The following is a 17,377-nucleotide window of genomic DNA, read 5'->3' as shown; positions in this document are numbered from 1 at the left end:
TGTTACCCAGGCTGGAGTGCAATGGCGCGATCTCAGCTCACCGCAACCTCCGCCTCCTGGGTTCAGGCAATTCTCCTGCCTCAGCCTCCTGAGTAGCTGGGATTACAGGCACGCGCCACCATGCCCAGCTAATGTTTTGTAGTTTTAGTAGAGACAGGGTTTCACCATGTTGACCAGGATAGTCTCAATCTCTTGACCTCATGATCCACCCGCCTCGGCCTCCCAAAGTGCTGGGATTACAGGCGTGAGCCACCGCGCCCGGCCGACTAAGTAAATTTTTATACATCCATATGATGATCTCCTCTGGAGCCACTAAAATATATGTGTACATGTTGGTATTTGTACCTTTATGCATAAAATGTTTCTCAAAGTGGTCAGGGGTGAAATTAAAGAAAATAAATGGGTGGCTAGGTAGATGGCAGAGAGACTTCATATATATACGTTTATATGTTTAAAATTTGACCATATGAATGTATTTATTTTTAACTTAAAGTTAAAAAGTAGATACTGGCCGAGAGTAGTGGCTCACACCTGTTATCCCAGCACTTTGGGAGGCCGAGGCAGGCAGATCATCTGAGGTCGGGAATTCAAGACCAGCCTGGCCAACATGGGGAAACCCTGGCTCTACCAAAAATACAAAAATTAGCCAGATATGGTGGCACACGCTTGTAATCCCAGCTACTCGGGAAGCTGAGGCAGGAGAATCAAATCACTTGAACCTGGAAGGAGGAAGTTGCAGTGAGCTGAGATCGTGCCACTGCACTCCAGCCAGGATGACAGAGCCAGACCCTGTCTCAAAAAAAAGAGAGAGAGGGAGACAGGGAGAGAGAGGAACAGAGATGCCTGAAGAGACAGCCACCAGAAGTTATAGAAGTTATTTTGGGGTAGGAAGATTTGACCTAACATGTTTTACTCCTTTAGTTTTCTATATTTTTTAATCTTCATAAGCATGTATCATTTTACACATATAAAAAATTAAAATTACAAAAGGAAATTATATAACTATAATAAACGATAGTAAAGCCCAATTTTCATTAAAATCTTTCATTAGGGCCCCTCTGCACGGTGTTCCATCCCTCACCACGCCACTTCTCTTCCCAGCCCTTGCTTCTGGAACTCTATCCTAGGAGTTTTCATTTCCTTTTTTATTTTTTTCCCTCAGAGTTGCTGATGGAGTGATCAAAAGTGTATTGTGGCAAACACTTCAAGCTCTTAATTTCTGTCATAAACATAATGTAAGTAACGTTTTCTAATGTATTTGTTAATTTCTTCCTGATGACTTTTTTCTTCTAAATAGCTTAGGGTTTTGTTCAGAGAGTTGAAGACAAAGGGAAAGTAAGAGCCAAAGATGTGAAACAAAAGGAAGTTGAGCCTGTGATCCCAGCACTTTGGGAGGCTGAGGTGGGAGGATCACGTGAGCCCCAGAGTTTGAGACCAGCCTGGACAATATAGCAAGACCCTGTCTCTGCAAAAAAGAAAAGGAAATAACAAAAGAAAGTCAAAATATGGTTTTTTTAAAAAGTGATGCATTATTCATGGCCCTTTTCCAATTTCTGTAAGAATCAAATTGCTCATTCCTTATGAATTAAAAATTTGAATAAATGTAGTGATTCCTTTTGCCATAGTGCTAGTGACTCCTGTGAATATTTTTAAATTGAGCTAGCATAATTTCTCAGGGCCAGTGTGGGGGCTCACACCTGTAATCCCAGCACTTTGGGAGGCCAATGTGGGGAGATGGCTTTTAGCTCAGGAGTTCAAGACCACTCTGGCCAAGATGGTGAAACCCCATCTCAACTAAAAATATAAAAAAATTAGTTGGCCATGGTGGGTGGGCACCTGTAATCCCAGCTACTCGGGAGGCTGATGCAGAGGATTGCTTGAACCCGGGATATGGCAGTTGCAGTGAGCCAAGATTGCACCTCTGCACTCCAGCGTGGGCAACAGAGCAAGACTCCATCTTGGGAAAAAAAAAAAAAAATTAGCTAGCCATGGTGGCACGTACCCATAATCCTACCTACTTGGGAGGCTGGAGCTGGAGAATCATTTGAACCCAGGAGGCAGAGATTGCAGTGAGCCAAGATCACAACACTGCTCTCCAGCCTGGGCAACAGAGTGAGAACCTGTCTCCAAAAATAATAACAATAATTGTTAAGGATACTGGTGGTGTAATCCCCCATGATACTTGTTTTTTTGTTTTTTACATCTCTTAAGTCCTTTACTTTATAGCAATCTAAGTCCTCCTTCCCTTTCCTTTTTAAAAATCATTTCCATTAATTTTATATAGCCATAGTTATCAAGCTTGAGCATGCATCAAAATCGCAAGGAAGGCTTGTTAAAACACAGCTTCCTGGGCCCCGCCCCCAGAGTTTCTCAATCAGTAGGTCTGCAGTAGGGCCCCAAGAATGTGCATTTCTCATATTTTCCCACATGCTACTGAAGCTGCTGGTTCAAGAACCACCCTTTGAATACAACTATGTTCGAGAAGTAATTCTGGCCAACTGTTTTCTTTATGTAACTTAACTTGTTCTTTCACTTGTAGTTCCTGTAAATTGGAGTTTACATCTAGAGGCTTGGTCATATTCAGCTTCAGCCTTTTTTTAGATAAGAATACCTCCTGTGTGGTGCTGTATACCTCCTATTGCCTCCGCATCGTGAGGCGTTTGGCACCTGCTTGTCCCACTTTCACAAAAGTTGAAATTGATTACTGAGCTCAGGAAGTATGCATTTGGTCCCTTCCGTTATCATTTTCCCTGTCAACCTTGTTTCGGTGATGGTTTTAGCATCAGTGTTGATTATTGCCTGATTCTAGAATTTCATGACAGCAATTTTCTAATTCTACTATTCCTTATGCATTTATTAATTGGAATTGTATGGAAAAGAACTCACCCTCATGGACTCTGGCTACTTTTATTTATCAGCACTCAGAGTGATGAGTTGGTATCTTAGCAACAATGACAAGTTTTGGGGAGAGGTGGCTGGAGCACCACTATAAACATGAGTTTTATGCTGTGTTTTCAATCCTTTGCTGTTATTGGTCTCTCTGATGCTCATATTTTCCCATCTTAGGCCAATGAGAGCTTCTTTTAAGTTGGCTGCTGGTACCTTTGCTATATATCATTTATATTTTTGAGGCAGTCTTGCTCCGTTGCCCAGGCTGGAGTGCAGTGGCGTGATCATAGCACACTTCAGCCTCAAATTCCTGGGCTCAAGTGATTCTCCCACTTCAGCATCCCTCAGCAGCTGGGACTACAGGCACATGCCAATTTTTTTTTTGTAGAGATGGGGGTCTCACTATCTTACCCAGGCTGGCCTCAAACTCCTGCGTTGGCTGCCCAAAATGCCAGGATTGCAGGTGTGAACCACTGCACTCAGCCAATGATAGCTTTTAAAAAATATCTCTAGACCTTTTGAGTTGGTGCCTAGACAGAGACAGTGCTGAGGCAATGATACAGAGCACCATATGGTCAGTTTTGTTGCCAGCAGAATGTCTATCATAGCAGTCTAGGATTGCTGAAAAAGAAAGTATAAGATCATGGAAATACATTTCAGTACGGAGGGGAAGCTTACTTTAGTTTTAGGAAAGTCAGTGAAGTTTTTTTTAGGTTAAATCAAAAGCTTTTCTTTTCTTTCTTATTTTTTTTTGTTTTTGAGACAGAGTCTTGCTCTGTCTCCCAGGCTAGAGTGCAGTGGCATAATCTTGGCTCACTGCAACATCCACCTCCCAGGTTCAAGTGATTTTCCTGCCTCAGCCTCTTGAGTAACTGGGATTACGGGCACCTGCCACTGCACCCAGCTAATTTTTGTATTTTTAGTAGAGATGGGGTTTCACCTTCTTGGCCATGCCCGTCTCAAACTCCTGACCTCGTGATTTACCTACCTCAGCCTCCCAAAGTGCTGGGATTACAGACGTGAACCACTGTGCCCAGCCAAAAGTTTTTACTTTCTATTAATGTAGAGGGACATTTTTTACAAACCAGTAAACCTGTTTTTCATGATGCAAATTGTGCTTTCTAATACTTACTAAAGATGATGCCAAATTGAGTCCCTATCTCTGTTGCTTCCCACCATGCTATAGGATGTATCAAATTTGCTGCAGTTTTGCAGATAGTTAAAATGATTTCTAAAAATACCATTTATCACCAGTGTTTATACTTTATCCCTATATAACCAAACAGCTTCCTGGGTACTTGGTGCTTGAATGCAATGTCTGTGGCTGCTTTATCTTTGTATCTCTCTAATACCTAAATTGGATTTTTTTCTATAAAGGGTGCTCAATAAATATTTATTAAATAATTGGACGGATGGATAGATGGAGGGATGGATGGATGGATGGATGGATGGGTCAGTCAACTCATCAGTCAGTCAACTCAAACTGCCTGACTGTGACTTGCCATTTCCAGTGCACCCAAACATTAGTGTAGATCAATACAACTGCCATCATTTCTCTGCTTGGAACAACACATTCTATAGCTTCAGCTCTAAAACAAGGAAAACTTCTGATTGATAATCTATGGCCTCTATTTAAAATAGATCATTTTTCAGGCCAGGCACGGTGATAATCCTAAGCAGTACACTGAAGGTTAAAGTAGCAAGGGATTCAGGCCTTGCTACTCCAAGCATGGATAAGAGAGATCACCTGGGAACTTGTTAGAACTGCGGAATCTGACATCCACTACAGACCTGCTCAACCAGAGTCTGCATTTTAACAAGAGATCCAGGTGATTCATGTGCACATTAAATTTGGAGAAGCACAGGACTTAAGAAAATACCTACTCATTTTGTTCCGTTTTACACTACAATATCGCTAGAGTGAGGAAACCAAAGTGATCCATTTAACACCATAATGAACCCGTGGATTTTTATATATTTGATGTATTGATTAGAGAAAAGGGGCTTCATCTCAAAATGGCAAAAATGACTTTTTTCTTTTTCTTTTTTTTTCTGAGACAGGGTCTTGCTCTGTTGCCCAGGCTAGAATGCAGCGGCACCTTCACGGCTCACTGCAACCTCAGCCTCCCATGTTCAAGCCATCCTTCCACCTCAGCCTCCCAGGGGACTAGCACTACAGGCACATGCCACCATGCATGGCCAATTTAAAAAGAAATTTTTTTTTTGTAGAGATAGCCTCATTGTGTTGCCCAGGGTGGTCTCAAACCCCGGACCTCAAGCGATCCTCCCACCTTGGCCTCCTAGAGTTAGGATTACGGCATAAGCCATCACGCCCAGCTGGCAAAAATGACTTCTGTGATAGGAGTGGGTCAGGCTGCAACATCCTTCAGCATCTTGTTGATATCTGTGTTTTGGTTGTCAAGGAGGGGGTCCTTTTCTTTCTCCTTGCTGTATGAGCAACCATGCCTGAGCCTCAAAGAGAATAAATTTCTCAGATAATAAAAAATTATTTATTGTTTTATCAGGCTACTTAAGAAGCAATTTCTGATGTGCAAGTTTGCAGAGATGATTTTAAAGTTAAAAGTTTTAAAATATCATGGATCTCTCTTTTGGCTGGCTTGTGAGACAAAAAAAAATATTGCCCATCAGCCACAACAACCCAACCTGAGCAATGTTTGCTAAAAGCTGTGTATAAAACTCAATTTATTAAAATTATTTTGTTAAGAGACTTGCATATTTTTTGTTCTTTGAGGGAAAATAAGCCGATTGAAAGAGGCATTGCAGAGAGTTTGCACGGAATGTGGCTTTGCAGCGGAGTAGGTGAATGCTGTGTGTCTAAGCATTTTCATCTCCTACATCCTGTTTCTTATGGTTCCAGTTTTTTATTTTATTTTTATTTTATTTGTGTATTTTTAAATTTTTATTTATTTATCTATTTTGAAACGGAGTCTGGCTCTGTAGCCCAGGCTGGAGTGCAGGGCTCGATCTTGGCTCACTGCCGCCTCCACTTCCCGGGTTCAAGCGATTCTCCTGCATCAGCCCCTCGAGTAGCTGGGATGACAGGCACCCACCACCACACCTGGCTAATTTTTGTATGTTTAGTAGAGACAGGGTTTCACCACTTTGGCCAGGCTGGTCTCGAACTCCTGACCTCTGGTGACCCACCTGTCTCAGCCTCCCAAAGTGGTAGGATTACAGGCATAAGCCACCATGCCAGCTAGGTTCCAATTATTTTTACTCCCTTGATTTTCGATTTCTTCAATATCCTCTCACTCTTTATCAGTAACTTCTCTTACCTGCTTCTATACCAATACATTTTCCTGTTTCTTTGGGATATGTCAACATTTCATTTCCCTTTGTATATTTGGTCGAAAAATAAGTGCTTTAAATTTCACATGGATTAGATTCAGAAAACAGATGTATAGGCCAATGGACAGATATCGATGTAAATCCATTTACTTGGTAATGCTACACATAGTCTAGAAAATTCTAGAATTTGATGCAAACTCATTTAAGGAACATAACCTGTTCTAATGTAATCACCAACTGTGTTACTGATGCAGATTGTTAATCTGTTTCATAAGTGTGTTGCTTAAAAAGATATCAAAACTATGTTCATTTATATTCCAACAATTTTTTTTTTTTTGAGACAGGGTCTCACTCTGTCACCCAGGCTAGAGTGCAGTAGTGCCATCTTGGTTCACTGCAACCTCTACCTCCTGGAGACAAGCCATCCTCCCATCTCAGCCTCCTGTGTAGCTGGTACTAAAGGTACATGCCACTACAACTGACTGCTTTTTGTATTTTTTGTAGAGATGGAGTTTCACTATTGGACTCAGACTGGTCTTGAACTCCTGAGCTCAAGCAATCTGCCCACCTTGGCCTTCCAAAGTGCTGGGATTACAGTCATCAGCCACCATACCGAGCCTATGTATTTTTTTAAATTAGTGTCTATGGCCTTAGTACTTTTAAGAGACCTAAAAAAGTTTCTTCTAACTGCTCTTCATACAGATTGCAAAGCAGTTGACAGTAATTGAGACTAAGTAGGAACAAGCTCCTGTTACCAGTGGCATTTCTGGAACCTAAGATGAATTTACGGCTCAGCCTTTTCTCTTTCTAGATAGCTATTAGAGAAGCAAAGAAAATCGTTTCAACATTGTCAATTTGACCGAAATACTTAAAGGGCCTGTTGGCATAGTAGAGAAGGAGGCAGGAGTTGATTATTGCGACACTTAATTCGTGGACTCTGTCAGTGACCACTTGCAATCACAGGATTGTTGCAAGGATGAAATAATCCATGCTTGGCCGGGCGCGGTGGCTCAAGCCTGTAATCCCAGCACTTTGGGAGGCCGAGGCGGGTGGATCACGAGGTCAAGAGATCGAGACCATCCTGGTCAACATGGTGAAACCCCGTCTCTACTAAAAATACAAAAAATTAGCTGGGCATGGTGGCACGTGCCTGTAATCCCAGCTACTCAGGAGGCTGAGGCAGGAGAATTGCCTGAACCCAGGAGGCGGAGGTTGCGGTGAGCCGAGATCGCGCCATTGCACTCCAGCCTGGGTAACATGAGTGAAACTCCGTCTCAAAAAAAAAAAAAAAAGAAATAATCCATGCTTTGAATTGAAAGTGCTTTGAAGAGTACAGAGTTCCCTGTGAGGGCCCAGTTGTGGCAATCGATATTATTTTCGTCCATTTTCTTTTTTGGGGAGCGTGGATAAACTGGAAAGTTCTGAAGAGTAAGGCCGCAACGTGGAAAACCGTTTCTGGAATGCCCATGCTCAGCCTGCCCTCACCCAGGCCCGTAGCCCGGCAGCTCCTGTCCAGCGAGGAGCCCCTGCTTCATTCAGGGTCATTATGATGCGGCAGCAAATTGTAAGGCTGCTGCATATGAAGGAATAGCGGGGGCAGGCGCAGTGGCTCACGCCTGTAATCTCAAAACTTTGGGAGGCCGAGGCGGGCGGATCACTTGAGCTCCGTAGTTCAAGACCAGCCTGGCCAACATGGCGAAACCCGTCTCTTCTAAAAATACAAAATTAGCCGGCATGGTGACGAGCGCCTGTAATCCTAGCTACTTGGGACACACCCGTAGTCTCAGCTACTCGGGAGGCTGAGGCAGGAGACTCACTTGAACCCGGGAGGCGGAGGCTGCAGTGAGCCGAGATCGCACCATTGCCCTCCAGCCTGGGTGACACAGTGAGACCCCGTCTCAAAAAACAAAACAAAACAAAAAACAAAGCTTCTTTGAGGTCAGAGTGCCTCGTAGTGGGGTGCCACTTTCTCAGTAGGGATTCTGACTCAGAAGTGTTGCTGATTGTTCCAGGCTAGCTCCGTGGTGAGGAGGTGGAATTGATCCCCATCCCCTGACGCGGAATGCCTCGGAATCTCTGCGAAGTAGGAGACTGTGTGCCCCAGCTGGCCTAGGGCAGTCCTGGCTTGTGCCTGTTGTCCTGTGATTTTTGATAGGCCCCTCTTTCACACTTGGAAGTGTCCTGATTTGAATGATAAATAATATGGGCATTCTAATTAGAAGTGAATTTTGCTTTTTGTTATCATTTAAATGTTTTTCTAATTTCTCAAACCTGCAATAGTTTTTCAACCTGAATTGTGACTCCTGAGTGACAGCAGTTATTAGAGGTACTCTGAGTCTAATCTCGTGTAGGGTTTTACGTCTTACAGGATAAATAGGGCCCAGCAAAATGTGAAAGAAATAATTGTATGATACTCTCTTCTTGAATTTTTTTTAATATATAGGATCTAGCTCAGTTGCTCAGGCTGCAGTGCAGTGTGATCATAGCTCACTGCAGCCTCAACCTTCCAGGTGCAAGTGATCCTTCTGCCTCAGCCTCCTGAGTAGCTAGGACCAAAAGCACATGCCCCCATGCCTGGCTAATTTTTAAACTTTTTTTGTAGGGAGAGGGTCTCACTGCATTGCCCAGACTGGTCTCAATCTCCTGGCCTCAAGTTATCCTCCCGCCTGGGCCTCTTAAAGTGCTGAGACTATAGACATGAGCCACCACACTGAGCCTGATACTTCCTTCTTTAAAAAAAAAAAAAAAAAAAAATCAGACACAGGTTTCTTATACAATTATAATTCTAATTTTTTCAATAATAAAACAATATTTTAATAATTTTTTAAACTTTGGTATGACAAGATTTACAACTGAAAATTTGCCAATTTAAGTTCTTTTAGAAAAATTAAGGAAGCCCGTATTTGTTTTTATCTCATAAGTTGTGTATCTGTTCTTTAAACTAGTAGTTAATGTTTATTCTTTGTCATTTTGATGATTCAGAAAAATAATCGAATAATGATGTTACAGTGTATTCACAGAGATGTAAAACCTGAAAATATTCTAATAACTAAGCAAGGAATCATCAAGATTTGTGACTTTGGGTTTGCACGAATTCTGAGTAAGTAGCAACATTTTTACTAATATTTAATTCAGATGATAACAAAATGACATGGTTTAAATTCTTGCTTTGGATATTGAATGTACTCCAAATATATTGTTGTTATTCAAAAAGGAAAATCTCACTTTAGCCTATTTGCACTTCAACTCTGCTCCATTCAGCTAATTTATTGTATGTCACCTTTCTGTGCTTTGCCCCATAGGAGAGGAAAAGAATTCTAAGAGCAGTTCTGCTCTTCATGCACTTAGAATCTCCAGTAAAAGAAACATAGAATAATACAAGATGATTAGCAATAAAGTACTAAAGTCAAGGGGCAGACGGTTCCCTGGAGGGAGATATTAATGTGGGCAAGAGTGGTTGAAAAATCTTCATGGAACTGGTGAGACTAGAAAGAATAAACTGAAAATTAAAGAGACAGGATTCAGAGACAGTGCTAAGAAAAAGGAAATCATTCCAGGCAAGGAGGAACTGAAGGGAAAGGGGGACAAATAATTGTTTCTTCCTCAATCTAGAACTTTACAGCAGACAAATATATGTGTTAGCAACATACGCCTTGCAGTCTAGGTGTGGACATAATCGGTATTCTGACGGGGCCCAAACACGAGTGACTTGGCAATGCGTTTGGAAGGGCTGAGCAAAAACAAAAACTGATCAAGTCTCTCTGAGGTTGCTGTGCTTTGTGGTATAAGATGATAGGATCCTAATGATATGTGGTCCCTGTGCCATGGGGCTGAAAAAAGAAATAGACAAACACTGGAAGACTATCGAGCTGTGAGTGCTGCACATAGTACCATGGTGCATCAGTGTCATGAAATGCTAGGCTGCCATTAGCAGGGATGTTTGCAGTTTCAATGACATCCGCAAATGTTTAAGACACAGTAAGGGAAAAAGGAAAGTGAAAACATATGTACACAGTATGATCTCAGCTGTATAGGAAATACATTAAAAAATACTGAAATATATGCGAACCTCAATTTAGGAAATTAAGTGAATAATAATCATCCAGGCTGGGCACGGTGGCTCATGCCTGTAATCCCAGCATTTTTGGAGGTGAAGGCGGGTGTATCACAAGGTCCGGTGATTGAGACCATCCTGGCTAACACGGTGGAACCTTATCTCTACTAAAACCCTATCTCTACAAAAAATTAGCCAGGTGTGGTGCCACGTGCTTGTAGTCCCAGCTACTGGGGAGGCTGAGGCAGGAGACTCACTTGAACCCGGGAGGTGGAAGTTGCAGTGAGATGAGATCGCGCCACTGCACTCCAGCCTGGTGACGAAGCGAGACTCCATCTAAAAAAAAAAAAAAAAAAAAAAAAAAAAATCATCCAACGTATGGTATAGATGCGGTGTCACAGATTTGGGGATTTTTCCTGGAAATCCATTATTCTCAGCTTGGGTGCTCTTGGTGTATAGCAGGGCTACTGATTTGTGTACATTAATTTTGTTATCCTGAAATTTTGCTGAATTCATTTACCAGTTCCAGGAGCTTTTTGAATGAGTCTTTAGGGTTTTCTAGGCATACGATCACGTCATCAGCCAACAGCAAAAGCTTGACTTCATCTTTACCAGTTTAGATGCTATTTATTTCTTTCTCTTTTCTAATTGCTCTGGCTAGGACTTCCAATACTATGTTGAATAGTAGTGGTGAAAGTGGGCATCCTTGTCTTGTTCCAATTCTCGGGGGAAATGCTTTCAACTTTTCCCCATTCAGTATCATGTTGACTGTGAGTTTGTCATAGATGGCTTTTATTACCTTAAGGTATGTCCCTTCTATGATTTTCCTGAGGGTTTTAATCATAAAGCGATGCTGAATTTTGTCAAATGCTTTTTCTGCATCTATTGAGATGACCTTGTGTTTTTTTTAAAATTCTATTTATGTGGTATATCACATTTATTGACTTGCAGATGTTAAACCATCCCTGCATCCCTGGTATGAAACCCATTTGATCATGGTGGATTATCTTTTGGATATGTTGTTGGATTTGGTTAGCTAGTATTTTGTTGAGGATTTTTGCATCTATGTTCATCAGGGATATTGTTCTGTAGTTGTTTTTTTTTTTTTTTTTTTTTTTTTTGTTATGTCCTTTTCTGGTTTTGGTATTAGGGTGATACTGGCTTCACAGAATGATTTAGGGAGGATTCCCCCTTTCTCTGTCTTTTGGAATAGTGTCAATAGTATTGGTACCAATTTTTCTTTGAATGTCTGATAAAATTTAGCTATAAATCTCTCTGGTCTTGGACTTTTTTCACTGGTAACTTTTTAATTATCATTTCAATCTCACTGCTTGTTATTGGTCTGCTCAGAGGTTCTATTTCTTCCTGGTTTAATCTAGGAGGGTTGTATATTTCCAGATATTTATCTATGTCCTTTAGGTTTTCTAGTTTACGCACATAAAGGTGTTCATAGAAGCCTTGAGTGACCTTTTGTATTTCGGTGTTATCAGTTGTAATATCTCCTGTTTCATTTCTAATTGAGCTTATTTTGATTTTCTCTCTTCTTTTCTTGGTTAATCTTGCTAATGGCCTATCAATTTCATTTATCTTTTCAAAGAATGAGATTTTTGTTTCATTTATCTTTTGTGTTTTTTTATTTGTTTCAGTTTCATTTACTTCTGCTCTGATCTTGGTTTTCTTCTGCTGGTTTTGGGTTTGGTTTGTTCTCATTTCTCTAGCTCCTTGAGGTGTGACCTTAGATTGTCCATTCGTGCTCTTTCAGATTTTTTGATGTAGGCATTTAATGCAATGAACTTTCCTCTTAGCATTGCCTTTGCTGTATCCCGAGGTTTTGATAGGTTGTGTCACTATTATTATTCAGTTCAAATAATTTTTAAATTTCCATCTTGATTTCACTGTTGACCCAACAATCATTCAGGAGCAGATTATTTAATTTCCATGTATTTGTATGGGTTTGAGGATTCCTTTTGGAGTTGATTTTCAATTCTATTCCATTGTGGTCTGAGACAGTTCTTGCTATAATTTCAATTTTCTTAATTTTTTTTTGTTTTATGGCTTATTATAGGGTCTATCATCGTGAATGTTCCATGTGCTGATGAACAGAATGTATATTCTGCAGTCACTGGGTAGAATGTTCTGTAAATATCTGTTAAGTCTATTTGTTGTAGGGTATAGGTTAAGTCCATTGTTTCTTTGCTGACTTTCTGTCTTGATGACCTGTCTAGTGTTGTCAGTGGAGTATTGAAGTCCCCCACTATTATTGTGTTACTGTCTATCTCATTTCTTAGGTCTAATAGTACTTGTTTTATAAATTTGGAAGCTCCAGTATTAGGTATATATATATTTAGGATTGTGATAGTTACCTGTTGGACTAGTTTTTTTTTAATTATCATTATATAGTGTCCCTCTTTGTTTTTTTTTAACTGCCATTACTTTAAGTCTGTTTTGTCTGATATAAGAATCACTACCCCTGCTCACTTTTGGTATCCATTTTCATGGAATACCTTTTTCCACCCCTTTACCTTAAGCTTATGTAAGTCCTTATATGTCAGGTGAGTCTCTTGAAGACAACAGATACTTGGTTGGTGAATTCTTATTCACTCTGCCATTCTGTATCTTTTAAGTGGATCATTTAGGCCATTTACATTCGACATCAGTATTGGGATGTGAGGTACTACTCTATTCATCATGCTATTTGTTGCCTGAATACCCTGAGTTTTTTTCATTGTGTTGTTGTTTTATAGGTCCTGTGAGATTAATGCTTTAAGGAGATTCTATTCTGGTGTACTTCAAATATTTGTTTCAAGATATAGAGCTCCTTTTAGCAGTTTCTGTAGTGCTGGCTTGGTAGTAGTGAATTCTCTCAGCATTTGCCTGTCTGAAAAAGACTGTATCTTTCCTTCATTTATGAAGCTTAGTTTTACTAGATACAGAATTCTTGGCTGATAATTGTTTTGCTTAAGGAGGCAAAGATAGGTCCTCAATCCTTTCTAGCTTGTAGGGTTTCTACTGAGAAATCTACTGTTAATCTGGTAGATTTTTCTTTATAGTACCTGATGCTTTTGTCTCATAGCTCTTAATATTCTTTTCTTCGTCTTAACTTTAGGTAACCTGATGCCTGTTGCCTAGGTGATGATCTTTTTGTGATGAATTTCCGAAGTGTTTTTTGAGCTTCTTGTATTTGGATATCTAGATCTCTAGTGAGGCCAGGGAAGTTTTCCTCAATTATTCCCTCAAATATGTTTTCTAAACTTTTAGATTTCTCTTCTTCCTTGGGAACACCAATTATTCTGAGGTTTGGTCATTAAACATAATCCTAAACTTCTTGGAGGCTTTGTTCATTTTTTTAAATTCTTTTTTCTTTGTCTTTGTCAGATTGGGTTAATTTGAAAGCCTCATCTTCAAGCTCTGAAGTTCTTTCTTGTACTTGTACAATTCTATTGCTGAGACTTTCCAGTGCATTTTGCATTTCTCTAAGTGTGTCCTTGATTTCCAGAAGTTGTGATTTTTTTAAATTTATGCTATTTCACTGGAGATTTTTCCATTTGTATCTTGTATCATTTTTTTGTTTGTTTGTTTCTTTTGGTTGGAATTCATCTTTCTCTGGTGCCTCCTTGATTGGCTTAATAGTTGAACTTCTAAATTCTTTTTCTGTCAATTCAGAGATTTTCTCTTGGTTTGGATCCATTGCTGGCAAGCTAGTATGATCTTTTGGGAGTGTTAAAGACTTGTTTTGGGCCAGGTACAGTGGTTTACGCCTGCAATCCCAACACTTTGGGAAACCAAGGCAGGCAGATACGTGAGGTCAGGAGTTTGAGACCAGCCTGGCTAACATGGTGAAACCTCATCTGTACTAAAAGTTCAAAAATTAGCCGGGTGTGACAGCACATACCTGTAGTCCCAGCTATTTGGAAGGCTGAGGTAGGAGAATCACTTGTACTCAGGAAGCAGAGGTTGCAGTGAACCAAGATCACACCACTACACTCCAGCCTAGGCGACAGAGCAAGACTCCATGTTGTTAAGAAAAAAAAGAACCTTGTTTTGTGGTCATGTTACTGGAATTGTTTTTCTGGTTTCTTCTCATTTGGGTAGACTATGTGAGAGGGAAGGTCTGGGACTTGAGGGCTGCTCCTCAGATTCTTTTGTTCCATGGGGTGCTCCCTTGATGTGGTCCCTTTTCCCCTAGAGATGGGGCTTCCTGAGAGCCAAACTGCATTGATTGTTATTTTTCTTCTGAATCTAGCCACCCAGAGAAGCTACCAGGCTCTAGGCTGGTACTAGGAAGTGTCTGCAAAAAGTTCTGTGATGTGATCCATTGTCAGGTCTTTCAGCCATGGATACCAGCACCTGCTCTGGTAGAGGTAGCAGTGGAGTGAAGTGGACTCTGTGAGAGTCCTTAGTTGTATTTTTGTTACGTGCATGGTTTTATGTTGATTGACCTCCAGCCAGGAGGTGGTGCTCTCAAGAGCACATCAGCTAAAGTAGCATAGGGTGGATCAGGCAGTGGGCGGGGCCATAGAGCTCCCAAGAGAATATAACCTTTGTCTTGGGAGTTCCTTGACTGTCCCACAGAGCCTGCAGCAGTAATCCACCTTCTTCAAAGGGTCTGTGGATTCTCTTGGCTTTCTTGGTAAACATTTCTTTAAAGAAGATATACAAGGCTGGGCGCGGTGGCTCATACCTGTAATCCTAGCTATTCAAGAGTCTGAAGCATGAGAATCACTTGAACTCAGGAGGTGGAGGTTGCAGTGAGTGAGCCAAGATCGCACCACTACATTCCAGCCCGGGTGACAGAGTGACACCCTGTCTCAAAAAAATTAAAAATTAAAAAACAAAAAAGATACACAAATGGCCAATAAGCACATGAAAAGATGCTTAAGGTAATCATTATTAGGGAAATGCAAATCAAAACCACAATAAGATACCACTTCACACCCATTAGGATGACTATTATTTAAAAAAAACACACAGAACAAAATAACAAGTGTTGGTAAGGATATAAAGAAATTGGAGCCCTCATGCATTGCCAGTGGGAATGTAAGATGATGCAGCTGCTGTGGAAAGCAGTATGGCAGTTCTTCAAAAAATTAAACATAGAATCACTGTATGAACCAGCAATTCCACTTCTAGGTACACACCCAAAAGAACTGACAGCAGGGACTTAAAGGTATTTGCATGCCAATGCTTATAGTAGGATTATTCACAATGACAAAAGGTGGAAACAACCCTAAAGTCCATCAAGGATGAGTGGGTAAACAAAATGTGGTACATACATATAATGAAATCTTACTCAATCTTAAAAAGAAATGAAATTCTGATATATGCTATGACATGGATACACCTTGAAAACATTAAGCGAAGTGAAATCAGACATACAGAAAAGGACAAATATCATGTGATTCTATTTACATGATCTACCTAAAATAGTCAAATTCATGGAGACAGAAAAAAGAATAGGGCTGGGGGAAGGGAGAATGGAAAGTTCTTGTTTAAAGGATAAGGAGTTTCAGGCTGGGCTGTTGGAAGAAATCCTGGAGATACCTGGTGGTGATGGTTGCACAACACTGAATGCACTTCATGCCACTGAACTGTACAATTTTAAATGGTTAAATGGTAAATTTTATAAAATATATATTTTACCACAAAACAAATTTAAGCTCCTCCTATATATAGATGTATAGATATACACAGAAAAATAAAAATTTTAAAGGAAATAACCAAAGGAGAGAATATTTCAAAATTGGTAATAGGTTGATAGATAAGAGCCTATATAAATTGATTTAAAAAAAAAACACAAGAGCACTGAGTAGAAAAATTAGCAAGATATTGACAGTTCACAAATGAAAGAAAAGGCTAAAAACATGAAATCATCTTTCTCTTCACTGATATCAAATAAATGCACCTTAAAATACTACTCTTCACCAATGAAGCTGGCAGCGTATTTTCCTTTTTTTTTTTTTTGAGACAGAGTCTCGCTCTGTCACCCAGGCTGGAGTGCAGTGGTGCAATCTTGCCTCCTTGCAACCTCCACCTCCAGGGCTCAAGCAATCCTCCCACCGCAGCCTCCCAAGTAGCTGGGACTACAGATATGCACCACCACATGGGGCTAAATTTTGTATTTTTGGTAGAGACAGGGTTTCAGCGTGGGGCCCAGGCTTATCTTGAACTTCTGGCCTCAAGTGATCCTCCCACCTCAGCCTCCCAAAGTGCTGGGATTACAGGCATGAGCCACCATGCTGGGCCAGATTTTTCAAATAATAACTACTCAGAGCTTACAAGGTTGTTTTTAGTGGGAAAACAGTTTTGAACAAATCTTTGAGACAGCAGTAAGCACCCTTTGCATCTTTAATTCCACTTTTAGGAATCTCTCATAAGCCAAGATACTACCCCCCACAAAAGAATACAACATAATGTTTATTGTAGAACCAATTATTACTGAGAAAAAATTCAGAGGAACACAGTCATTCAGAAATAAGGAAATGGCTAAAGAATTTATCTGACTTAATACTGTAAAAATATATTTTTAAAGGATTTTAATGGCATGAGAAATGTTTCAGCTTACAACATGGAGCTAAGTAAAAAAGAACACATAGCTGCATGTAGACTGGTCCCAATTCTATTCCAAAAGCTTGACTTGATTTCTGTCTGGGTGGTAGGTGATGTTTCATTTTCTTCTTTACGCTTTTTTTGTATTTTCCAAGTTTTCTACAAAGAACATGAATTTCTTTAATAATTTTATAAATGATGTTTATACCTCTCAATCTAGTAATTCTACTCATAGAAAATCATTCTAAAGGAATAATAATTTTTAGAGAGATGAGGTTTCATTCACCATGTTGCCCAGGCCGGTCTGGAATACCTAGGATTAAGTGATCCACCCCCTTCAGCCTCTCAAAGTGCTGGGATTACAAGCGTGAGCCACCAAGCTCAGCTTCTTTTTTTGTTGTTGTTTGTGTTTTTTTTAAGAGATGGAGTCTCACTCTGTAGCCCAGGCTGGAGGACAATGGTATGATCATAGCTCACTGCAGCACAACCTCCTGGGCTCAATCTATCCTCCTGCCTCAGCCTCCCATGTATCTGGGACCACAGGTACATGCTACCATGCCTGGCTGATTTTTTTCATTT

General features: G+C 40.4%; 1 protein-coding gene across 1 annotated transcript in view; it reads left to right on the top strand.

Moving 5' to 3' along the window:
- The window catches only part of CDKL4 (cyclin dependent kinase like 4), a 54,460-nt gene that overhangs the window by 18,347 nt on the left and 18,736 nt on the right, over window positions 1–17,377 (top strand). Inside the window, exons 3-4 of the mRNA XM_032239390.1 lie at window positions 1,163–1,235; window positions 9,208–9,298. Of these exons, the coding sequence (XP_032095281.1) occupies window positions 1,163–1,235; window positions 9,208–9,298 (164 nt within the window). The remainder of the gene's footprint in view (window positions 1–1,162; window positions 1,236–9,207; window positions 9,299–17,377) is intronic.

This window comes from Sapajus apella, unplaced genomic scaffold (genome assembly GCF_009761245.1).
Source record: "Sapajus apella isolate SASKATOON/1434 unplaced genomic scaffold, GSC_monkey_1.0 scaffold44, whole genome shotgun sequence".
NCBI lineage: Eukaryota > Metazoa > Chordata > Mammalia > Primates > Cebidae > Sapajus > Sapajus apella.
Note: the sequence above shows the minus strand (reverse complement) of the source record. Positions and strands in the feature narration are given on the sequence as shown.